Source organism: Ursus maritimus, unplaced genomic scaffold (genome assembly GCF_017311325.1).
Source record: "Ursus maritimus isolate PB19 unplaced genomic scaffold, ASM1731132v1 scaffold_32, whole genome shotgun sequence".
Taxonomy (NCBI): Eukaryota; Metazoa; Chordata; class Mammalia; order Carnivora; family Ursidae; genus Ursus; species Ursus maritimus.
This window is the reverse complement of record NW_024425786.1, coordinates 5,431,881-5,457,241: the sequence shown is the minus strand read 5'-3', so window position 1 is coordinate 5,457,241 and position 25,361 is coordinate 5,431,881. Positions and strand designations below refer to the sequence as shown.

The window sequence follows — 25,361 nt, the reverse complement described above, 5'->3', positions numbered from 1 at the left end:
AGACAAGATGACACCGCAGTGAAAGGAAAGGAGATGATGACGGAATTCTCAGAAAAGAAGATGGATATTAGCAGTCAGTTGGAAAATGCCTTTTCAAAAACAGCAGAGGATTTTAGCGGCAGCGGTGAATTTAGATTGGTGTCTGTATGTTTCAAGTAACTGGTATGTTGAGAGGTGCCTGAGAAGACCGTTGAGAAGCAAGTGTTCTAGGGGCAGTGGCAGTAATTACTAAGACATTTTTATTTTATGGGCATGTCTGAAACTCTGTAATAGTCGATGCCAAAACATTGTCTCTAGATCTAAGGAAATTCATGCAATGATCTCATCTGGGTTTGAAACAGCCTGGTCACCCTGGATTTCAGTACTAGGTAAAGTTAAAGCAAAGCACACACATAGTATGGGGAAATTTTCTTCATTTTTAATTTACAGCAGAAAGAATATAAAGCATTCAGAAAACATTTTCCATATTTTAAGGGCAATTCAAAACATTTTGCATGGTTTCCAGCAGCTGAGTTCTTCAACAGATCCATTGATTCAATGATGCTTCACATGCACAATTACAAAAATAAAACTTACAAAAAAGAAGACATCTAGACTAGTTTTACATGCAAGTCTCAGGGACCCCCCATTGGGCGCCAACTACTGTGTGGAACTGCCATAAGCGACCGTGCAGCCAGAGAGGGGTTCGAGTTATTGTCTTTATTTCGTTCACACAGTACAGCTGATTTCAAATGGGTAACAAGAATAGCAATTAAATCTTCAGGAGACAGAATAAGATTAGCTATTAATTTTATAATGAAATCCTACTCCTGGCACTTGGGAATTCAGATTATCCAAGAAAGCTGCGCTTACCTATCATCTTATATTCAAAATTAAGATTCACAACCAAGAAAAAGCGGTCAGAAATGCTTCGTTTCAGTGGAAGTGCATTTGTACCTCACCTAGGATTCACAGTTGTACTGGTAGGCTACACCGATAGGTTTTGAACCTACTTCCGATCCCCTCCATAAGAACGCTCCTAATTCTATGTAGTCTTTATCTTCCAGAAGTTTCTAACTTACTCGGCTAAAATGTAGCATGGGAGACATTAAAAAAAAAAACAACAAATGAATAAATAAATGTGAGGGGTTAAAGCAAATCCACTGAGGTCATTACTCTTGTCAAAAGATCAGTTATTTGTACCATAAGAAATGGAATAAACGTATCTAAATTCAGTACTAATATGGGATATTCTGAAAGAGCTGGCTTTCACCTTCCTATTCCCATTTTCGAATACAATTGTGTGTTTGTAATTACTCAGTGTCCTCCTACAAGTCAAATTGTGTAAAATAATAGGTATTGGGGAAGGGGAGTGCAACAGCTGCAACATAACTCACACATTTAAAAACAAAATCGAGCCAGGTCAGTTTACAAATGTACATGTGGCTACTGGTTGTGGGGCTGTCACTGTTGTCTAAGCTGATCACAAGTGGTAAGACATATACTGTACAGTAATCCGAGGTTGGCAGTGAAAGGAAGTAATTAAAAAACAAGTACAATTATAGAAAAGGCACCAAGAGCACTGACCCCAGTTTTTACCACAATCTTTTTGTATCTACCTTCCTTCTAAAGACACCAGTTTAAAAGCTTATTTGTGAATATTTTTAGGCTTCACAACAAGCCTTGAGTTTTAACTTACAGTTGGCAGCCAGAACCAAGAAAAAAAAAAAACCCAAAAAACTATTATCTCAGCTTTACACCAACTGGTCCTGAAACCTGGGAATTTTAAACTGGCATCATCAAATGCGAACTTTATTCTCTCAATTTAACGTTAGTAGTTTAGTTTTTAAAAGCATCAGAGTTCTTTGGCTCCTCATTATATGGAAAGAGTAATAGACCATGACAACCCTACGAGACCAGTTTGCATCTTTTAAATTTTTAGTTATTTTTTGTGCAATTTTTGTTAACATTTTCTGATTTCCAGCAGGAGATAGGAAAAACATGAGACGTTTTCCTACTTTCCATACTAATTCTTTTGTCAGGTTTTGATCGTTCTAAGTGTTCTTTTTGGAGTGACTGGATGGCGTGAAGCACATACGGATTCATCTTACGATTATCTGTTTAGCAAAAGTAACTTAATTTTCGTAAGCAATATTAGCATTCACATTACTTGGCACCGTTGGCAAAAAAATTTTAAATTAAATAAACTCCTGATAGCCAAAATTAAATGTAAACATATCCTTTTTTTTTTTTAAGTAATGTTACTCTGCCTTTTATCCTAAGTCTAAATACAGTAGCTCTTTTTTTGTTTTTTGTTTTTTGCAGTTTAGTCATGCTTTAGCAAAATGTTCTTCTAAAGAACATTTAAAATAAAGTACTCTTATAGTGAAATAAAGTTTTTTTTTGTTTCATTTTACAGACCATAGCCACTAATGCTTTGCTTTTGTTCATTTCTTTTTTCTTGAGTTCATGCACATATCTCTTTGTTTTAATATATACAATATATACAAACAATACATCCACATTTTTTCTCGCTCGTTCAGACAAAACTATACAAATAATTTTATCTTGCCATGTTATTGACCTTTGTGAATAAAATATTTAGCAATTAATATAATCCCTTTCAAATATTTTCTCACTTTCCGTTTCTCCTTCTCTATATACACAGAAACTGCTCAGTTTGGATGAGATTATAGCCAAAAATATGGAATTTACTGGCCAGAACGCAGCACCACACTGATCTTTTAGGTGGCAAATGTCCAGGCAAGGTTTATGATTCCTTAGAATGACTACAGTTTCCAAGGTTACTAAAAAAAGCTCCATGCTGTACCAATTCTCTAAGTAAATCTCATTGCACATGAAAGTAAGGCCCAAAAATTAAAGTGCTGAGCATGACAAAAGGGACAAGATGATCACTATCCTCGCAGGTTCTTGGGAGGTGGTGGGGACAAGAAAATAAATTTAAACTCTGTAAGCTGTTTCTCATTAGTTCCCATGCATTACCCGTTGACCACACACCCGCCCCTCTGCAAATTTCCACAAGACATTAAAAACCTGCAGATTTTAAAAGTTGCATTAAGTGTGCTGTAGAGATGAAAATAAACACAGGTGAAAATAAAAAAAGATCGGTGACGGAAATGAGAGCACGCGGACCGTTACAGATTTGTACGATCTAAGCCCTCCACTGAGAACCAATCCCAAAGATTCAGCTTCTTGGAAGTGACTGACAGGTGCAGGAGCAGCGCTCTCTCTTGTTGCTAGTGCGTCCCCACCTTTGCTTGTCTATATTTTTGGTATAAATATTTGTACAGTTCCACACGATGTTTGAATACAGCCCTATATGAGAAGGAAACCGGCTTCTTCCTAAGAAGAGGAAGCCTCTTTCAGTTCCTCGTGGTGTCTTGTTTTCCCATGATCCAACAGAAGATTGAGTTCCAAGATGTCTTGCTGATCAAATTAAAAGTTGTCCATGAAAGTGCAAATGCAATGACCAACACATTCCTGTTAAAATCCTGCAGCTGATCTCCCCAAAACTGCAGAGGGATTGTGTGTGTGCGTGTGTGTGCGTGTGTGTGCGTGCGTGTGTGTGTCGTTGCATGTCTCTGCTAAAAACAGAAATGAAAACAGTCTGAAAAGCAATGTCACATTGCTAAGGGATGCTGCTGTATGTCTTCAAGTTCCTTGGCCTTTCTCAACTCTTTCACTCTGGAAGAGAAACAGAACAGAACACCAGGTGATAGCTATACAGCGAAACCGTGGCCAGACGAGGGGAAGGGCATTACCATACCCTCTGAAGTGAAAAACCAAGACAAAAACCCTTTGGAAGACTGACGGCAAAAGAAACTCCTGCTAAATCCCTGGGGGAAATATTCCAAGAGGAAGACATGACCCTTCCTGAAACTCTGCTCTGCGTCGAGGGCTCTAAACACAAAGCAAAACCGAAGTCTACTGCGTCAAGTCACGTGTGAGAGTAACGTGCTCATCTTAGGAAGAGTTAACTGGTCACCTAGCTTTCCTGTTAGCCTGTTGGGACCACCATTAATGCCCGGCAGTCCCACAGGAGGCGAGTCAGGGAAACTGCACACACACTTACTTCGCTTCTGACACACCCAGGGACTGAACTGCTTTGCTCACAGACTCAAGACCGTAGGTATCTTGCAGCCGAGCGGACACCTGCACGGCTCTACTCCTGCGCTCGCATATTGTGGAGTCTTTCCCATTTTTGTTATTCCTTACCTTCCTCCCATCCACCTTGTAACTTTACAAGATGTTCAGGTCACTTCCCCAGTGCTCCCAGATGGATAGCAACAGGGTGCGTACCAATAAGGTACACTGTGTTCTATTTATCAAACAGTTGCAGTAAACAAATTTAAATGACATTGGTATCAACAGAGTCGTGGAAAGTCCACATCAGCAAATTACATGTTAATTATCCCCTCCAGTCTATAGTTCTCAATATAAAACTTGGTCTGGGGTTTCGAGTATGGCCACCTGACGTAGATGGGGTGCCATGGAAGGGGTTGCAAGCTAGATTATTTCCTTTCAGTGACAAATAATTCAGATCTTGCCTTAATAGCAAAATGATCAAATACAGGTGTGACTTCTGGGTCTAAGTCCTGAACACAGCATGCGCGGTACACGACTGACGGTGTAGCTCTGCACGCCATATAATAACATTTGTTTCCCAAAATGGGTGTGGGAGAATGGGTTTAGGCAAATAGAAGCGGCAGTTTCTCAGGACATGGATACCCTGTAACCTCAACAGCGCAAGAAGTCTCATCTCTTTCTCTCGTGGGCTCGTACAGAGGTCAGTCATTCCCAAACACAGTTTTCTGATTCTCTAAGGGTAAGGTTTCTGCTGTTATCTTAAGTGATACCGGTCAATTTAAATTCTACTTTAAAACAAAAGCCAGTTTACTTTCTAAATAGATTCTCGTTAGCACTCAAGAAAACATTTTGAAAAGCAGTAGGAAGTTATCGTTAACATTACACAGGCTGGGATTCTGTGGCCTGGCACATACGCTATTATAGCAATTTAAGAAAACAATATATTTACCACCTCCAAGCAGAATCATTTCTGAGTATTCTGCAAAGTTGATACAATCTCTTCAAAGAGAAGTTGCTCTCTTTCAGAAAAAAAGCTTTATTATTTTATCATCATTAATACTGAAAAGAATTATCACGTTCGAAAACTTTCTTATTTGCCTGATTTATTTACTAAATACACCAGCTCCAGCTTGATCAACGGTGTATCTTCAAAACTGTTAAATCCTTCTTTCTTAACAGGTACATTGAGAACACATCGCTCTGTTCATAACTGGATCCAGGTATTTATTGAGTTTTAAATTTTGTAATTAAGTATAGCATGGATTATTAAGCTTGAGGGTAATTTGGATATTACAGTACAGAATTGTGCATCATTATAGGTCCCTAATTTTGGACATGCATACTTGATAAATAAATGGCTTTTTAAAAATTGAAACATGCTATATCGTGTGTTCAATTTTTAAACATGCAGTATCTATACTAACAGCCCTGTGGCTGGGAAAATGCAAGGCATGCACTGATGCCCCCTTTACTTCCGGGCATGCAAAGTGTCTGTACTTGTGCAGACCTACTTGCTGAATCGCCGCCAAATGTGCATGCTAGTTCAAATACGACATCTGATTTCTGCACTAGTACAGAACTCATTCACAAATATGCAACAGTGACTCCATCACTGAGGAGATTTCTAGAATCTGAAGAATTCTGAACTCAAAATCTGACAGCATAAACACAGATATCCATCCACAGTTTTTCTAGAGTGAAGAGGAATGCTTTAAAAAGATTAAGTTCATCATTGAGATGAAAGAAAAAAGAGAGCGAATTATAAACCAGGAATGTTTTATACAGTCTCATACCGAAGAAGCTGTCATCAGCTGGTCATAGTGGGTAAACCTTAAAAGTTTTTTAGTTAAAATGGTCACATTTGTTTTTGCAGGTTTTTTTTTTTTTTTTTGCGATTTCTTTTGAAACTAATTAAAAAGTCAACTAAGTTTTCATAAGGTTTCAAAGTCACCATGTAAATACTCTGCTATGAACTAGTGATGGCCTCACATGGCTCTAGGTTAAGGAGAGATGCATGTCCACATACAGAAATGACTATGATCGTCTACACTGGGAAAAGGAGATGCCCTGATCTCAGATATGTTTTCTAGGCTTTCCTCACTCCTGAGCTATGGCGGGGAACTTAGTTCTCAGTTTCATGATGAAGTTTTTACAGTACGTTAGCATGACAAATGATCCCCGAATGGCTTCAGTGGCATAGGCTTTTTTTTTTTTTTTTTTTTTAAGAGAAAGATGTTGAAGGAGGAATTAGGGAAGAGGTGGGGAAGGCTTCTGCTCCAACGGCTGTACAAAGGCTTAGCATTCGTTACCTAGTTTAGTCCTCCCGACACATTCCCCATTGTCTCCAATTTGTAAATGCAGAACCTGAGATTTATAGCAATGAAGCAACATGCCCCAAATAATACAGTTAACAAGTGGCAGAGTGGGGCTTCAAGCCCAGGGCTGTCTGACTTCACCTCTCCACCCGCTGCCTCCAATATACCTCAGGAGAATAAAACAATGGAAAAAAAAACCAGTTACTGTACTGGTTTCTCCAAAGGTACTTAGAAAATCTCTGTGGCATGAGAGGAGAACATCGTTGAAACAGATAACAATTCATAACTATATTCCTAACAACTGCATTTCCTCAACTCGGAGATGCTGTCCCTTATGAGACCTATGTTAATTTTACTACGGTGTTTGGGAGGACAAAAATTCCTCCACATAAAATGCACTTACCAATTTTATAAAATGGATCTGAGATCTGAAAATAGCGGGAATAAGAACCAAGGAAAGGGAAGATTTTTATCCTCCTCCGATTTCCAATTGGCAGACTGTGTGAATGTCAATTTACCTCTCAACGTTTAGATGAAATTGAGAGACTTTTACAACTCGCCCTACTGAAGTCATAAATGGAGCTCTAAGTCACTAGAGGGCAGATTATTAGGGTAGACTGGAGGCACCTAACTTTAATTTAATTTTGTTTTATTTTAAGTCAAATGTCAATTGGACAAAAAGTAATGTTTGAATGGTATATTGCCTATAAAGAAACACAAAACAATTAACTATATCACCGAAGTAATTTAGAACATGTGATACTAGAATTTTTGTCAGCAAATCTTAAAACAGATGTTTCAAATAGTTACAGAAATTTGTTGTTGCCTTGTCTCCATCAGGACATGAATAACCACTAAAAGGCATGTGTTAACTAAACATGCATCTACCACGAGAAGCGTCATAAAAGTTTAGCTGTTATCAACTCTCAGTTTTTCTCCTTGCTTACTTATATTTCCAAAATGTGCTACAAGGAGTATACTTCTTTTGTAATCATTATTCCTGCTTATCATTCTCCGGAAAAAAAAAAAAAGTTTATAAGACGTTTTTCTATCCCTCTGTTACTACTACGACGTCTCACAAATGTTGGATTCACATGACACAAAACACACCCAACTGAAAAATTCAGTGGAGAAAAAAAATTCGATTTTATAATCCAAAACCAATGTCGACGGACGGAACCGCTGTCATCGATAACTTCCTGCATTATAAGCCTAGTTTTTTCAGTACACAGCTTGGTAAATAGAGATCAGAATTCTTGAAGTTGGAATTACGCTTGAAGATCCAGTCACCGTATTTATAGGACTCAGAACACAGATGTTCAGCGAACTCCTGGTGCGTGGTCTACGCTAACTACGTGCAGCTAATGGTTACTGAGGTCCGCTTCTCTAAAGGAATTACACCTGCGAGATTCATTCAGGGCCAGTAAAAAACCTACCCTAGCAATGTCCTGGTCATCTAAAAAGAAACCCCATTACAATTACGCTTGCTTCTGAATTTCCCCATGCAGAAGACAGGCCAAGCAGCCTTCCGTGGGACTGGACAGACAAGTCATGTGGGACAGAGACTACAGCTTCCGTAGTTCAAGGCTCTCACTACTGTACGGAGAGCTGCAAGGAGCACATTCCTCAGCGTCCCGTCAGTACCTTGGAAAAACGGTACTCCTAGGACTGGCTTGGAGTTGAGGTAATTAGGGCAGCAAGACTTTGACCCGTGACCATGCCACTATTAAAATTGGAGACGACCTCGGGATCTGCCCAAGCACTCTAGGCTGAACATAATCGCCACTCTGGGATACTGCTGCAGTCTCCACAACAACAACAAAGCAAAACCAAAAACCAAAACAGCCCCCCCCAAAAACCAACCGACCCCCAAAACAAAAAACAAAACCAAAGAAAAAACAACAAAACGAATGTTGCATTCTAATGTACTGAAGTGAGGTAGGCAGCAACAGCACTGAAAGCCAGCAAAAGCCCACAGGGTTTATTTCCGTCAGACGTCCAATGATAATTCATGAATAAATGAAGTAGGCCTGCTTCCGAAACTTGTAGCAAACGATGGCTCCATGGGTAAAGCATAAGGCAAAGCTGCTTCATTACATCTACTCGGGAACGCTCAGCCAGAGAAATGTTTCATGAGTCAGTGGATTTCAGCAGGTATATTCTTGCAATGCTGGACGTCAAAAATATACAGGGCAGCCAGATGCGGCTTTCTGATTAGTTACCTGTTGCTCTGAGAGCTGCAATAGCTCGTGGGGAATTTAGGAAAAGAGAGATCTTGCCATTTTCCAGAAATCTCATTTGGATTGCAAAACAAAAAAGACAGAGAGGCCCAGTAAGAATGACACAGAGCATGTCGTCTGCAATTTAACACACACCACTGTGTTCCAAAAATATTCATTTCCTAAAAGAGGCAAGTAAGACAAAATTACTTTGGGTATCTGAATTACATCCACAATGACACATCCCACACATTCGTTTCCTATTCCTCACCAAATATATCGGGCCACTTGGGAACTACGCCTCCTGTCGACTTTAACTAAGGAAATGTGATGTCACTGTGTTTGACCTAGAGCGGGGTCTGCTTCCCTCTGTCAAGCAGCAGACTTTCAGGCATCGTTAGCCAATTGTCCCTTGGGTTAAAGCACATACAACAAAGCCAAAAGTATAAGGGTAACCTGCAGAACTGAAGAGATTTCACCGGACTGCTCTCAAGAGTCAGCACTGAAATCACTACTTACCCAGATAACTGGCACCATCTGGCAAAGTTAAGTGTTTAGAAACCCAGTTGTCAAATACAGAGAAAATCTGTTGCTTAAAAATTTGTGACCAGAAAGTGTTACCTCTTCGTCCTCCGATTAGGGTTCTTTTATGCCAGGAGCATAGCTTTGCCCACCTTTACTGAGCGCACATACTAGGCCAGCCACTTACAAAAGCAGGTTATTGGAAAACCAGATTGCCCACTGTTTACGAGAGTGTCTGCAGTGACCGCTCCAGGTGTACGGCCCTCTCACAGAAGTATTATCCCAGGGGAAAAAAGGAATTTGTCTAGGAATTGCTTTTCAGAGAGTAGTCTCTCTGATCTGTGAGAACACTTCCCAATACCCACAAAAACCAAATATCTTAGAGAAGTGGAAAGCCATTTTCTAGCTAGGAAAAGAGGGATTGCCCTGTCTAGTCTCAGTACCTGGAGGATGTCAGGTAATTCGGGTATTTGTTGTTTCTTGACATATGCGGTATCTTGGTTTTCTGCTACGGCACTAAATATCGCCCTGTCCAGTGTACTCAAAACCCGGCTGGGAAGTAGTGTTTTCAGCAATGTGCACCTCAAAGACTTCTTCAATCTCAGAAATCCTCCAGTCAGTTTTTTGAAAGCAGAACACCTACATTAACTGAATTAATAATGAAGACTGTTGATTTAAAGATCTCTCTGTGCATAACAAAAGTTTTCTCTTAAATGGACAGTTATTGTGTCCAAGACAAAACAAATCCCTACGAGAGTTATCAAGAATTTGGAAACTATTTTAAGTGGGTAAACTAGGGGCTCAGTCTGGATGAAAGGCTGTGTGAAAATAAGCTGATACGGTGAAGGGTATTTGGGGCTTTTTCTTAGCCTTCCCCAAGTGAAGACTAAAAGCTGGAAGACACAACGGTATTTTCTGGTTCTTATGTGCCTGGAATTAGCCTATTGTGCCTTAATTCTGATGACCGACATCACCTGCCTTTCTAGAGAGCCTACTGTTCATCCGTCTAGATGGCAGGGTTCAATCACGTTTGACAAGCTCTGCCTGCAAAATTTAATTCCTTCAGTCTTCAACTATTATCTTTTGATGTACCAACCTTAAACGTCTTAAGTATGGGACACTTCAAACATTTACAAAATATGTATTTTAACTTCTTTGATATAAATTCCAGGAATAAGAACTCTCCTCGGAGAATGCTCTGCCTCCCAAGAGTCATTTCAACTTGGGGACCTTTGGAGGAAGGGCCACTGTGACTTCTCTGATGGGACAGAGAGGGAGCGAGACCTTACTGGTAATTAGAGCCACAGGGAGAGAAACAGGACCAGTCTAGAACGAAACTGAGCTTCTCAGCTCCTATCTCACAAACTCCCTGGAGACTGCAGGTACGGGGTGTCAGGGCATTCCAACTTTCCCTGCCTGGGGAGGAGCTCGGGAGGCTGGGACGGAACGCAGCAGGCACTAAAGAAGCTACGGTAGGGACTCTGGTGTTGAAGAGCACCTTTGCAAGACGGACTCTTAAAAATGATCGCTGACATACCAGAGGATAACAAGTTTCAGAAGTGTATAAGCAACCATTTTTACTAAACGCCGTCTCCTTGCAGCGACTGTATGAACTGCACATGCCAGATACTACAGCTTTTAGTTAAACGGAATCCTAGGGCATGCATCTGCTCTTTGGGAGGTTTTTGTTTGTTTGTTTGTTTGAAGTAGAAAGAAATATTATCTATGTATGCAGAGAGTGAGAGGGAACAGAAAGAGAAAGAGATGGAGATTTGGGTGCCCTTTTTTCTCTTACGTTTTAAACAGATGTCTCTGAGCCAGCTCTGCTACATGGGACAGCTGTGAACAACTGCCCACTCCTCAAGAGGACTAACTAGTTAAATTTACAGACCAGTGTAGCTGCTTTATTATTTTTTTAAATACATTTTCTTTCAGTGACTATCCATGGTTCTAACCAGGTGAGACTCTGAATCTTTTATAGGGATAGAGTCTTGTTTTAGGAAGAACTTATAAAAACTCAATTCTCCTATCATCATCATCATCGTCGTCATCATCAGTCAGCAAACTACAGCCCATGGGCCAAATCCAGCCCAATGAATATCTGTGTAAATAAAGTTTTATTGGCATGGTAGCCATAACCATTTATGTACGTGTCATCTATGGGTGCTCTCATGCTCTGATGGCAGAGCTGAACAGCTGTGACAGCGACCGTGTGGCCCACAAAGCCTAAGACATGTACTATCTTACTAAAGCCTCTAAAGCAAAGTTAGCTGGCCTTTGACTTGAAATATAATGAGTAAAATACCAGCATCCACATAAATGTACTTGGATGAAAAATATTAGCTCCAGAAACATTAGAAGTTTTCGATTTTTTGAATTATCATCTCTTCTCGGAAATCCTACGCATGACTCAAGTATCGCCATAGGGTCAGAAGGGAGGGCGCTGAGCGCGCCTGAGCTGGCAGAGGTAACTTCCGTGCTAATTTTTTAAGTGCATTTTCTCTTAAGTCTATCAGACAAAAGTTGTCCAATCAATCTACATTCAAATCTGATTTTGCTGAATGATATTCCTGGCTTTTAAATCAATTTCCTGACATTCAATCCTTTACTGTAACTTCAGGCATGTGACAGTCCCATCTGACAAAGATTTCTGCCCCTTCGGTATACCTACAAATCCGCGTCATATTCTAAAATCTCAACGACACCAATGGTGTCTACTGGATACCGCTCCGTTACCATTTCTTTAAAATACGAATTCTACTGGAACACCCAATCTTCACTGCAACATACAGTATACAGATTTAAGACACTTGACGCCACGTTGTCTTTATTCAGCATTGCTGTTAAACTCTGGAAGTCAGGTTTGCTCGCTGCGTTATAATGAATGTCCTGCAGTGTTTCTGAAAGGGCAGCTTCGTGGGCTGACTTACCTCATGGCACCAGGGAAAGGGAGATTTAGAAAATGAAACTAGAGGAACAGGGGAACGGGGAAATAGTAACTCTAAATAAGAAATCGATTTATTAAAAAAAATAAAATAAAAAAGGAAAAAAAAAGCCAGTATCACCTGGTGAGCTTTCTTGCTCTAGAAATTTTGGACACAGGCAGTAGTGGAGAGAATTTCATGGTGGCCAATTATCTGAATCACAGAGAACCACCTGCTGGATGTTTTCTTATGGTGCAGCCTTGTCTCAACCCCACCGACGTCTACGCATGCCCTGCGGCCGGGTCAGAAGGGCCTCCCTTTCTCTCACTCATGCATTTGTCCGTCTGCTGTATGTGACTGTTTGCATGTCGTATAACGTAGCAGTGTTAGTAATTAGGGTTAGTTTTCATTTTATCGTATTTCATTCAAAATGGATGTGGAACTTACTGGCATACCTAGGCTGCAGCCCCATGCAAGCAAGCAAAAAGCAAAATATTGAAAATGGAAGGTAAAGGTAAACACTGGCTAGCAGGCAGCTAAACTCACCCTTTTGTACAGCCTATGGTCCACCAGGGGGCTTTAGACAGTAAAACAACACCAAAGAGCTATTAGCATGTGAGGGTCACAACAGAAACCTTATACATAGCTTTATTTCAACAACAACAACAAAGAGTATAAAGTGTTTCCTTTTTTGGAAAGAAAGAAAAGGAGGGGGTGATGGGGTATGTGAAATGGGCAGGTAGGAAATTCACCAATTTATCGTGAAGTCTAAAAATGTGGGGGTCGTATGACTTAGCAAAATCCTTAAGAAATGGGACACTTCTTATTGATTCCTGAAGCCATTACCTACCTACCTCTTCTGAGAGGGTGTCATATGAGGTTTCTATTTTAATGCTTCTCAGGGACAGGTCACATGACAGTTTCTCTTAAAATAATATTCAGTACCCCAAAATGGAAACAGGGCTATGTTCATCCTGGGGAAAAGAGGAGCTCAGACTTTCGGTTCAACAGATCTTCAGGACACAAGGGTGGGAAGAGACTATGGATCTGACACAGGGGGCATACAAAGGTCATTAAAATTTGCCTGCACATTTCTCCTAACCTCTGAACTATTCCAGGGCAAGTAAGGAAGAGAGCCAGTCCAGGGGCCTTTATTTCATCCCAAACAATGAATAGGAATTCTGAGTCCAGAATCTGATGTTCTCTTCATAACAAACCTTCTTGGCACCCTCAAGAGTTTACTACTAGCTAAAATATGAAGCAGAGAAAGGTAATCATGAGCTTCTTCCCTATTGGTTTACAAAAAGAGAGCTCTGAAAACAAGAGCGAAAGGATTCCTTTGCCCGGTTTACTCTTGGGGAGGGGGCAGCCTTTGATGCACGTATGTTTTGTTTAAATAGCTTACCCTCTCAACTCGCCCAGTGTAAACACAGCGCACGGCTTCGGACAAGAAAGAAGAGAAAAGGAGTGGGACTTTGTATCGGTTTTCTCCTAACAACCAAGGTCGCACTACCTACAGGTGTTTTCAGAGCTTGAGGAGAAGACTAGGAGAAACAAGGAGAGTGCGACTTGTGAACGTTCAGGTTTGTTCGAAGTGGTCTAAGAAAGAGCAATGTAAAGCTAATTTTCTTAAAAATAAAATCTTCCAGGAAGGCACTAACCGCAGTCTCGGCAGGACTGGATAGAATCTTCCTGTGTTTTTCATTTTGCAGGTCAGAGAGGAAAAGGAAGGAGGGAGTGTGAGCACATGTGAGAACCTCTGGAAAAGGGCCTAGGGAAGGCCCAGAGGTCTCACTGAACGGAGAAAATCAACTACCCTATTTGGCTGCAAGTACGGTCATGCTGGCAAAGGCAGGACTGAGCGGGCGAGAAGAGCCGGCCCTCGGGAAGGCTTGTAGGACTAATGTGATTATGTACAGGTGCTCACGTTGTCATCTGCGTTTCCTAACAAGACTTCCTAGTTGAGTGTCGACATTGAAATCTCATCGGCTAGCTAATTACGGGGGAAAAGACCCCACTCACTGCGTGGGAGAGCAAATGCGCTGCTGAGGCCTAGCTGGTGTATGTTAGCCGCTTTCAAGTAGCGTTCTAGTCAGAGAATTGCAAATACATCCTAAAGAGTATTCTTTTGCAAGTTTTTATTATTGTTAACGTGTGGCTCTGTGCACATTTCCTTTTAACATCACAGAAAAGAATTCTTTTGCAGACAGAAGGAAAAGTACAAATGGCCAGTTAACCCCTATTAAGTCTCCAAGTCAAAAGTTTCCAAGTTAGCAAGCAGACAGGTTAGGAGCCAGAAAAACTGAAGTAAAAGGGAGCCTCTGTGGGATCGAGTTGAACCCGGACACTCAGGCTTTAGGTACAACGAAACAGGAAGAGGAAACGAGACGTCAAAGAGCTTGCTTCCGAGTTTGGGTCTGCAAACCGCACAGCTCCCGATGTGCAGGGAAGCAGCGACACCACACAGGGTCATCGAAACACAGCTCAGAAGGCCACTGGGACAGATGTCAGACCAGAGTGCTCACCTAATCAAGAAAACCAAACGATCTCACCAGCTCCCCCCAGATCTAAGAGAAGAGCCTAGCATTCACAAAGGAAGCTCCAATTTGAGGAAACAAAGAGAAACCCCTTGAGCTGGCCTTGTGGGAAGCTGTCCTGTCTCCAGGGAAGGCCCCCATCACAGGAGCCTGTTTTCTCCTCATTGAAAATGCACCTCTCAACTCAGACGGGTTCCCCTTCCTGCACATCTCCAGCAGAGGGCACCCGCTATTCAGCAGAAATCCTAAGTCGGAAAACCTGGATGGAGTCGGTGGTTTTCCATCCGTTCCCTGAGAACAGGAACTCTGTTTATTCTCTGTGTGGACGCACACGGGCACAGGGAGGGCTCGGAGCGAAGAGTGTGCTGCAGTGTCGCGTGGAAGTAAGAGGTGAAAGAGAAACGGGAATTAAAAGCTAGTCCCACTACGCTGTCCTCACACCCAAATTAAGACGGAAAGTCGCTGGCGTGAGTCCCCACGGCTTGCTATTTCCCATGTAGTCTGAGACAGGTACCTGGGTTCCGGAAGCAGCAACTCAGTGCCTAGTTAGAGTTCTGCTCTCCTACGCGATTCGGGACGCTTACTCTGATGAGTGTCGGGGACTCGCTCTGCAGAGGCGGGCATGCGTGGTTAGGAGGGTCAGGGCTGTTCTACTGCTCTCGACGAGCACACTGTCTACATGAGGGGTAGGGTTACCTGTGGCGGCAGCGGCGGAGGAACCTCATTATTTTTCGAGCAGCTTGGTCCTGCTTTTTGGTTAGCAAACTGCTCCTGAAAAAGCCGGAATAGCAATGTCACAAGACGGTCCTGTGACGCTTGATGTGCGCATGCTGAAAACAGGTGAGCAGTGACAGAGGGCTTTTAATTAAACAGTTCACATAGCAAACCCAACAGCATGGGCAGGCCCGGGCCGTGACAGAGATGGAAGGAGGGGACCCCTTCCCCTGGCCATGAGGGACACAGGGCCCAGGTCCAACATACGGTGACACTCAGCTGTCCTTTCACAACCCTTCATGAGCTCGTTTTGTGGAAGAAGGCATTCCGGCCTTAGACAGGCTTTCTCAGGGTCAAAGCTAATTCACCCGAGTCTGATTCTCTACTGAACTACTTCTGTTGGCATATCTTACTGCGTTCAGAGTCCCCATCGCACTCTCAAAGATGAACTAGCTGGCCTTTGAGGTCTCACATGCAGGGACACTACAATTCAGACTGCCCAACGGGGTGCCCTCTCTGAACAGGAACTTGGGTCCTGCCAGCTTCCCACCCCAGCTGAAGTCAGGTGGGGCCACCAAAATAACTGAACGGGGGCAGGGGGGCAGGCTTGGAGAGAGAAGTTGCTAAACAGACAAAGATGGACTGACAGCGCGGGTATCACCACACGCAGTCACAGCATCTTGAGTGGTCAAGAAAGTCCCCGTGGCATGCGTGTCGCCCCAGACGTCGGGGCAGGGCCATTCTTTCCACGATGCCAGGGCTCTCTTCCCCAGACAGCTTCACCCCGCTGAAAGCTCAACCCACCTGAGCTTCTGTTGTACGATGACGGCTGTTCGGCGAGCCTGCCGTCTCTTGCCACACTTCTTATAACTCCGGTAATACTTCTGGATCAGCACAGCAGCGCGCCGGCTCTGCTGAAATTTTTTTTGTTCGTAGTAACTTCGGAATTTGCTCTGGATAAGGATGGCAGCCTGTGTCATCTTTTTATAAAGTGCATACTGCAGGGAGACAAGAACAAGCACACAGTAACAACAGGGGCCACACACGCCGCTGTGTCCTCGGAGCGCGCCAAGGGAGGGGGGGAAGGACACAAACGCCTTTTTCCCCTTTATCATCCTAGTCTCGGTTCTCGGTTCAATCATCAAAGAGGCAGACTAGGAAACCTTTTCACCTACCTCTATCCAAATGCTTTAAAATATTAGTTTACGGGTTGCTTTCAGACATTGTATTGCTTTAAATGTGCTTTTCCCCCAAAATAGAAAATATTTTGCTCTTATTGAAAAAAAAATTTTTAATAGCAATTATATGTAGACATTTAGGAATAATAAAAACATTTAGACAGTACGACTGAAATGTTTAAGATTCATATTTACTATCCAATTTCAAAATATTTTAAAATAACCTTTTTTATGCATCCCGATCACCACCACACACAAGCCCGCTAAGAGCAGTCAGTAGCTGATTCCTAACTACTGTTCCGTAGGACACATTTCTGAGTTGCAAGGTCCCAAATACAAGGCTTATCATGAAACGCTGACACCTTTAAGACATTTAACCTGCAAAAGATTAACACTCATAAGACCGACACAGGGGTGAAGCCATGAAACCGGGAAAAGTGTCACAGAACCGGGGCCTGCTCGGGAGCTGGCGCCAGCAGCCCTCCGCCCGCCTGCTGCACCGCACGAGGGAGGGATGAAGGCACGGGGGCAGGAGCTCTCCTCCATTTCCGTCCCCAGGCACTAAAAATGCAGAGCTCTCCATATTTAAAAAATGCGATGTCCAAACTGCTAATGAAATAGAATAGGACTCTGGGGACAAGAAGTCACAAGGAAGCACTGTGCTTGCAAGAAGGCAACTTACCATCACGGAGAAAAATACTCCTGAGAAAACCCCTGTGCCTAAGTACATCTCTGCCTGTACGAGCTGGAGCGAGGGGAGGGAACTGACTTCTCAGAATGTTCAAGACACAAGACCCTTGTGCAAGATTCCTCTTTAGTCTCGTCTGACCTGTTTTCCATTTTCATTTGCCCCAAAATATTTTCAGACAGCCTGTATCCTACAGAGCTGCTATGGTTTTCATCCCCTTGGCCGGTGCGCACTGCACATTCAGAAACTGCCCGGCCACAGTGAGGCATGCACACCAGGAGGAAGGAAAATGCACTAAGTGGCTCGCTGCACTCACAGGAATTGGCTTGAATGGATTCTTTAGATTGACGTGACCGAGAAAATGTCCAATGACTTAATGCCAAAACCCACTCCAACTGAATAACCACGTGGTCCCCAGAGATGCACTGTGGTTAGGTGGCCTGGCAAGGGGAGTGAGCCTGTTTCCTGACCCTGACGTCTTAATGGCCCCTTCTTGTAGCTGGTGATGGGTGTGAAGTTTGTGACTCTGGTGGAATGGTTTGTGAGGGGACTTGGGTGTCATTACCTTCAAGGCTATCCATGTCAGCTTGGGGAGAAACAGAAAATACAAGATTAATGTTAGATTGCTGAATAGAAGGAAATTAAAAACCAGAACCAATAAAACTCCCAACCAGAAAAAAAAAAAAAAGTCAATCTGGCTACATTAATGCCTTCCATCTTCCAAAATACTTGTCTTATACTTGTCAGTATTTCAAAAAAAAATCATGCCTTCTGTTTTCCTGGTTGTAGACAACACTTCTCTGGGAGGGGATTTTAAAAACCAAAACCAAAACCAAGACTCATCTTTTGGAATAAATACCTGTTGTAATCACAGACTTGAACCTTTGACTGTGTGTCTTGCTTGTGCTAACATGAGGACAGAGCCAGGTACCGTGGTGCCAGCGTTTACACAATAAACCTTCATTTTCTGGGATCATGAACTCAATGGGCTAGAAGCTGAAGACTCCTCCCAACCCCCCCTTCACTAGCAGGGCTTACTCTGAGAGAAACTCAAGAACATGGCAACCTATACCAGAAATCGAAGTGAGCCCTGCCTCATAACAGAACACACTACCACACTTCCGTATGACTACTACACATCTCAGCACGTATTATTCCTTAAGTAAAAGTTTAAAACCTACCTAGAGCACTGTCCACTGACAGGTTCTAGAATCTACTGACAGGCCTGAACTTTATCATATGGGCCAGTGTAACTCAATTAGGCAAGTTTTTATATTTTCTAACCACCCAGGTGGTTAAGAAAATCTAATATTGACTTAATTTCTCTGAGCCTCAGCCTCTTCATTGTAAAAGGACATAAACCTGTTTATTGCCAGTAATTGTAAGGAGTAGATGTGATGAGATGATGTGGGCCGCAAGGTCTAGTACATCCTCGGGGCCCCATGCACATTAGTTCCCTTTCCCACGTGAGAGCAGTTAGGTAACCTTACACGGTGTTTTGGAAACAGTTACACTGCGCAAAAGAACACTGAGGTATCCTCCCTGCATCTCTTAACTAAGGAATGCAAAAGCCGTTTAAGATGCTGTGGGTGTCTTAAGATATTTTGGAGATATTTCTTCCAAGTCTTCATTCGAAAATGGATAGGAAGGAAGCTAAAAGAAAAAGTGGCTTGAGAGTAGATAATTTCTATAAGTCAAGGTCAAAGATAACTGCCATTATTTCATTTGCTCCCTAGAGCTCTTCAATGACTCCAGATACAATTACTGGAACACAGTGCCTCACTTCAGACAAAGAATTTTCTCTGGTCAGACCAATATCTCAGGTGGGTCATAATACCGAAAGGCCGACAATCTGAACAGACATTATTTTGTGACATAAGTTTAATTACAGATGGTTTTTTGGTTCGTTTTTTACCCCCTGCTCTGGAACATTTCCCTCTGGTTTTTGGTCAACGTAATCCAAAGTCAGTGTTCGAATCAGGTCCTGGACACAGTGCTCTCTGGCCAGACCACATGCTAGAATCCCCGGGGACCTGTGCTGTTTGGACAAGGAGCACTTCCTACTGCAACCCAAAGCTGTGGTTTACCTGTTTATATTTTCTGTAACAACGCTGAATGACAGCGGCAGCCACTTCCTGCTGCTCCCGCAAGGGTCGGCCCTGCAGGGCAAAGTGAAGGAAAAACACGGCTTAGTGTAAGAAATAACAATTTGGGAAAAGAAATGTCAACTTTCTTCAGACTTAAATAGAATTACTCCTCATTTGTAACTTTCTCTAAGGCCCCCAGGTTTACTAAAATACAGCGATAATTAATGATAAGTAGAAATTAGGAAAAATGAATTTACAGAATAAATCTCTGATTCTTGCTTCTAAATAGAACTATGATATTTGGATGTTAGGAGGTCCAAAAATATTCGTTTTCCAAGTATTTAACAAATCAGGTATTGTAGACATGCTGCCAGATTTCCACTGTCTTTCCTAATATAACCCCAACTTCTCCAACTTTGGGATCGATGATTATTGGCTTTTAACACCTTCTCGGGGTGGTCAAAGACACCTTTGAGAATCTGTGGAAGGCCACAGACCGTCTGCCACCAAAAATGCACACACAAGCTTTAGCATAAAATTTCAGGAGTTCATGGGCTGCCTACAGTCCCAGTCCCTTAAGAACTCCTGCTTTAGGTTATAGATTCCTGTGGCAGAAGTATCAACTTCCTCTATACTAACTAAATAATAAATATCCATTATCATCACCAAGAATAAATTGAGGTGGTGATAACTATCACCCTACTGGTTAGTTTTATTTCCCTAAAGCATCTAAAAATTATTAATATTTCATGTGACATAATAATTCCAAATAACAATTCTACAGACTCAGCAAAAAAAAAAAAGCATAAGTTTTGGTTTGGATGATTCTGACTTCTGTCTGTGTTCCCTGATCTTACAAATGTCACATCAGGACTCTGTTCTACTTTACCTTGTATTTCCGGAAAGCAGTCTGGACGAGTCTGGCGGCTTCATAGAGTTCTCTCTGCTCGTGATCAGACAGAGTTAGCTGAGCAAATTCATTCTCGACCTTCTCACTGGTAGACGCACTCAGGAATTCCGACCAATCTGCTGCTGAGGGAAGGCTGGGTTTCTCAAAAGCTATTTCACTGACTGGGGAGCCAACCGGGCTCAAGCTGGTATTAGAAGAAGGGGTTAGAGGTTCGTTATATGCACTTCTGAAACAAGAGGAGACACAAGGGAGAGAGACTGGTGATTGATCTGCACGACCCATTATATACTGCTGAGAAAGGAGACAAGGGCCACTGCGCGCTATTAAGAATATGCCTTCATTCGGTCAAGTTGCTGAACGTATTCCGTACTTTAACTGTCCTTCAGGTAGTAAGTTCCTACTGAGTACCTATTATGAGTTTAGCACTATGCTAAATACGAAACCCACTGAAGATGCTGTCTGGCCCTTGTGAAACTTCAGTTGAATTGTGGTGAAACATCATGGGACATGACCTCACATATGCTACAAGGGGAGAAAAGTCACAGAAGAGGTGAGAACATGAGCAGGGACCTGAAAGTGGTGAAGGAACTTGTCCCCATGTTTCCTTCCTTCCTGCACGAGGGCTCCTATTACACAGCATTCATCAGATCTAATTGGCCTCCCACGCCTCCCGTTGAGCCTGGGAATTTATGCCGGTCAGTGACCCACGGACATCCACTGACCTGATCTGGGTAGCGCTTGGCAGACGATCGACATCGGCTAGGTAACTGGCCAGCCAGCTCATGGTACTGCTGATGGTAGCAGTGTCTGTTCTTTCCAGTGCCGAGGGCTCCGTGGGCACAAAACTCTCCTGCTTGATTCGATCAGGTGTGGCTTCGATGATGTGCTCTGCCAAGGTCATCATGTTCACCTGGAATCCAGAGTTCACCAAACAGGTTAAGAGGGAACCTTAGAAGTTATCCAGCACCCCCCACCCACGGGAAGAAAAAAGCAGGGTGGGCAGCCTTCTACCTCAATCCAGTGCACCCCAATATCACTGTAAGTTTTATACCATTCAGCCAAATATGCTGAGACCTGATTCTCTCCAAAAATCATAGTCTGGCCAAAAACCTTCAGTCAAGTCTTAGAGAACTTCTGCCTTGTACCTACTCTCTGTTCAGCTGGGACCAGCTATTTAATGATACTGTGGGCAGTTCTTCAGCAAGTTGTCACGTTACCATGGTGATGCTGCAGGTTACCTAAAGGATGGTCACCCCCGACCTTGGCCTTGCCTAGAGACCCCCAGTCCTGTAGAGGGCAGCAGTGAGCCAATGTGAGGGGCCAGCTCAAGGTTGACACAAACCAGTTAGATAATCCTCTTCTTGACCTCCCACCTTCCTGCACACTGAGAGGAGGATATGGGACCCACTTCTGGACGAGACTCTACAGACATCTGCTGCGGGGTTTGGGGCAAAAACTTTTTTTTTAATTTTTAAAAAGATTTTAGTTGTTTGTCAGAGAGAGAGAGAGAGAACACAAACAAGCAGGGGGAGTGGCAGGCAGAGGGAGAAGCAGGCTCCTCGCGGAGCAGGGAGCCTGACGCAGGACTCAGTCCCAGCACCCTGGGATCATGACCTGAGCCGAAGGCAGACGCTTAACCGACTGAGCCACACAGGCGTCTCGGGGCAAAGCTTTTGCTTTCCTGATGAACAGTATTGATGCCCTTGACTCTTCCCCTCTTCTTCCTGCCTTGACTCCAAACAAGTTCCAGCACCCACATTGTAACCGTAAGGAAACAAGAATCAAGAGGAATTGTTGCCAAAAAGAACAAAAAGTTCAGGGAAAAGTCTGGGCCCGTTGGCATCACTGAGCAAATCAACCTCTGGACTTCTTGTCATGTGAGAAAAATCAATCATTTGTTACTAAACCACTCTAGTTAGGGGGCTGATACTTGCACCCCAAGTACATTCCTAATAGATAGAATTAGGAATCCCCAGGGCTTAGTCTGCATTGCCACAAATTTAATTAGACTTGGAGATACGGCCTTGTTTTTAAAGACTTCCTTGCATGTTTCTTGAAAATAGAAATTAAAATAATAGCAGTTTAAGCTTTTAAGTGAATTGAAAGTATTCTGAAAGGACCCACACAAAGGTGACAAAATGCTTATCTTACAACGTGAATGAGCCTCCCAACAGTATGCTAAGTGCAAGAAGCCAGACACGGAAGCCTGCAAAGTTCAGGAGGCTGTTTATATGAAATTTCCAGAAAAAGCAAAACTCAGGGGATAGCAATCAGATCGGTGGTTGCCTAGGGCTGGGAGGCGAGCAGAGATGACTGCAAACGGGCACGGGAAACTTTCCGGGGTTCACAGCGGTGCTCTAAAGGACACCGAGGGGATGGCCGCACAGCTGCACACACTAGCATTCATCACACGGAGCACTCGGGGTGAACTTTATGGGATGTGACGTATACCTCAATGAAGCTGTTAAAAACACTTATCTTGGGTAATTTTCTAAATTTTCAACAAACAAGAATGGTTCTTGTAATAGGAATAAAAATGAAAAAAATATTGCAGGCTTTCTTTTTCCTCCATATAAGCCCCTTGATTTGTGACTCAAGCAGCAAGAAGTCCTAGCCTGATACCTTTTCCATGAAAGTATTCAAATATTTTATTAAAAGCAAAGTGGAATTTCTGGAGACTGAAGGCTATAACTTTACAGTCACCCCCCCCCCCCAAAGTCCTTCATTTTATGAACACATATCAGTGTGAGAACACCACAACATCACCACGGTCCACACACTGGGCGACCACACACACTTTTTACTGTGCTGGCTGCAAAAACAAGGACATTTAAATGACTTTAAACAAAACAATAACATTCTAAGCAGTGGGACCTAAAAAGTCACGTCATTTGCTTCTCAACTTCTTGTATTGTGGTCAGGGAAGATAGCCTTTAAATGTGCAGCTTTGGATTTTTGTTTAAATTCCCGTCGTGTTCTAACGTATGAGCAATTTTCACGCATGTGGCTAGGATACCTGAAAGGAGAAATCATCTGTATAGTTGCTAAGTGTATGAATTACGTACATCTGCGTAATTACATAAAGCATATCCCGCATTAACTCTATCACATATACTAAATATACCTACGAAAGCCAGCTTTCTAATAGCCTTGTTCCGTGTTTTCACATCCTTCCTGCAGCTAATCACGCTGACAAATTCTGAGATAAATGTCAGTCTCACACTATGATTATGAGTGTGGCTCCACATTGCTTTGTATTCACTGGTTTTCGTTTTAGTATCCAGAGGCTGTGCTGCTAGTTACACAACTGTTGATGGGTTGTATCTTCTTGACAAATGATTCCTACATACTGTCTGCCTTAAACTGTACTTTGTATCGTTTTTCTCTTTACACTCATTTGTCTATTCATCTTTGCCCATGGTTTCCTTTTCCTTCTCTCTGTGTCATCTCATTTTAGTTCTTTTACAAGCAGCATATAGTATGTTTTGCCTTTTTTAAAATCCAATCTGAGAATCTTTTAATAGAATTGCTAGTTAGCAAAGTGGGAATGAATCATGTTTGAAAATATTCCTACAATATTACGTTTTCTGTTTATTATTTCTGTTGCTTCACTTATACTTTTTACCATTCCTGAACTTTTCCCAAATGGGCCCCAATTCCCTTTTCCCTCCTTCGATGACTTAGAAAGTCTGTAGCCTGTATTTATGCCATCTATTAACCTGACATTCCTAACAAGCTTATTTCAGCCTACGCTTATCAATAACACAAGTGGAACAAAATCTGCGATCTTCCCCAAGTAAGATCTTTAATACCCTGCTTTAATACCCTTCACCTTCATTTCCCTACCTCCCTAGTTTTATTAAAATAATAAGAATATTAGTTCTAAAATAGGATTCCTCCTATATTTAAAGCATCCCTTCTTAACAAGTGCCCTTTGTGGGGCGCCTGGGTGGCACAGCGGTTAAGTGTCTGCCTTCGGCTCAGGGCGTGATCCCGGCGTTATGGGATCGAGCCCCACATCAGGCTCCTCCGCTATGAGCCTGCTTCTTCCTCTCCCACTCCCCCTGCTTGTGTTCCCTCTCTCGCTGGCTGTCTCTATCTCTGTCGAATAAATAAATAAATAAAATCTTAAAACAAACAAACAAACAAACAAAAAAAACAAGTGCCCTTTGTGTACGGTCACACTATCAAGTCCTCAGACGTATCAGTTTTACCGGTTTACTGTCCACTCCTCCCTGAACTCTGGCTCGAATTACTTATTTCTTGTATTACTTATTTTTCATTATTTTTTCATTTGGCTGAATACTTCTTGAGACTGTTGCTTTTTCACAGGTAGATGCTCTTAAGATAGCAAAATATTACTCTCTCAAGGCTCAGTGAAAATGTAAAGTAGAACTTTTAGGTTATTTTGTATTTCCTGCATCAATCCCATTTTGGCAAAGGCCAACTGCTATAAAGCTCTGCCATCCAATGGTTATTTAAACTTAAATTAATCGAACTTACGTAAAATCAGAAATCCAGTTCCTGAGTCACACCGGCTACGTTTTCTGCTATGGAGACCGAAAAGTGGCCAGTGGCTACCGCGATGGGCAGTACAGACACAGAATGTTTCCATCACGGCAGAGAGCTCCAGTGAACGGCACTGGCTTTCACAGTCTGGTGATTTACTATGTTTACATTTATAAATATTGTCCTAGATTGCTTAGTATTGCTATGCGGTATGGCCAAATCCAGCCAGCTTCCTGTTTGTGTAAATAAAGTTTTATTGGCACATAGCCACACTCATTCATTCAATATTTTATAAGGTCGCCTTTGTGCTGTAAAGGCAGATTAAATAGTCATGACAGTCTATATGGCCCACAAAGCCTAAAATATTTACCATTTGGCCCTTTAAAGATTCCAATCAAATTCTTTGATTTCCCTGGCAGGCCTCCCCACAACTGCAATGGTTGGCAGGTAAGTAATGGAGCCCCCACCCTACCCTTCTCTCTCTGAGCTAACAGCAGGGGTGACAGGAAGGGGGCCCTGGGATGAAGAGGAGCCACTCAGCAATGGGACCTCTCCCTAGGAATGCTGGGCAGGATAGGGGCTCTCCAGGCCCCTCCCTCCTGTGGCATTTCTATAGGCTTGGTTCTCTACTGAATTTTTCATGGGAGTTTTTTCCCTGTTACATTTATTTTG

General features: G+C 42.6%; 1 protein-coding gene across 2 annotated transcripts in view; it reads right to left on the bottom strand.

Annotated features, from left to right (window-relative positions):
• Positions 1–395: 395 nt before the first annotated feature.
• The window catches only part of CAMTA1 (calmodulin binding transcription activator 1), an 837,244-nt gene continuing 812,278 nt past the window's right edge, over positions 396–25,361 (bottom strand). Inside the window, exons 19-25 of one of the 2 annotated variants that reach the window (XM_040645728.1) lie at positions 20,903–21,090; positions 20,160–20,406; positions 19,271–19,342; positions 17,749–17,769; positions 16,122–16,315; positions 15,300–15,374; positions 396–3,684 (exon numbers count right to left, since the gene is read on the bottom strand). In XM_040645728.1, coding sequence (XP_040501662.1) covers positions 3,621–3,684; positions 15,300–15,374; positions 16,122–16,315; positions 17,749–17,769; positions 19,271–19,342; positions 20,160–20,406; positions 20,903–21,090 — 861 coding nt within the window. In that variant the 3' untranslated portion in view covers positions 396–3,620. The remainder of the gene's footprint in view (positions 3,685–15,299; positions 15,375–16,121; positions 16,316–17,748; positions 17,770–19,270; positions 19,343–20,159; positions 20,407–20,902; positions 21,091–25,361) is intronic. The other variant, XM_040645729.1, reaches the window with a different exon arrangement.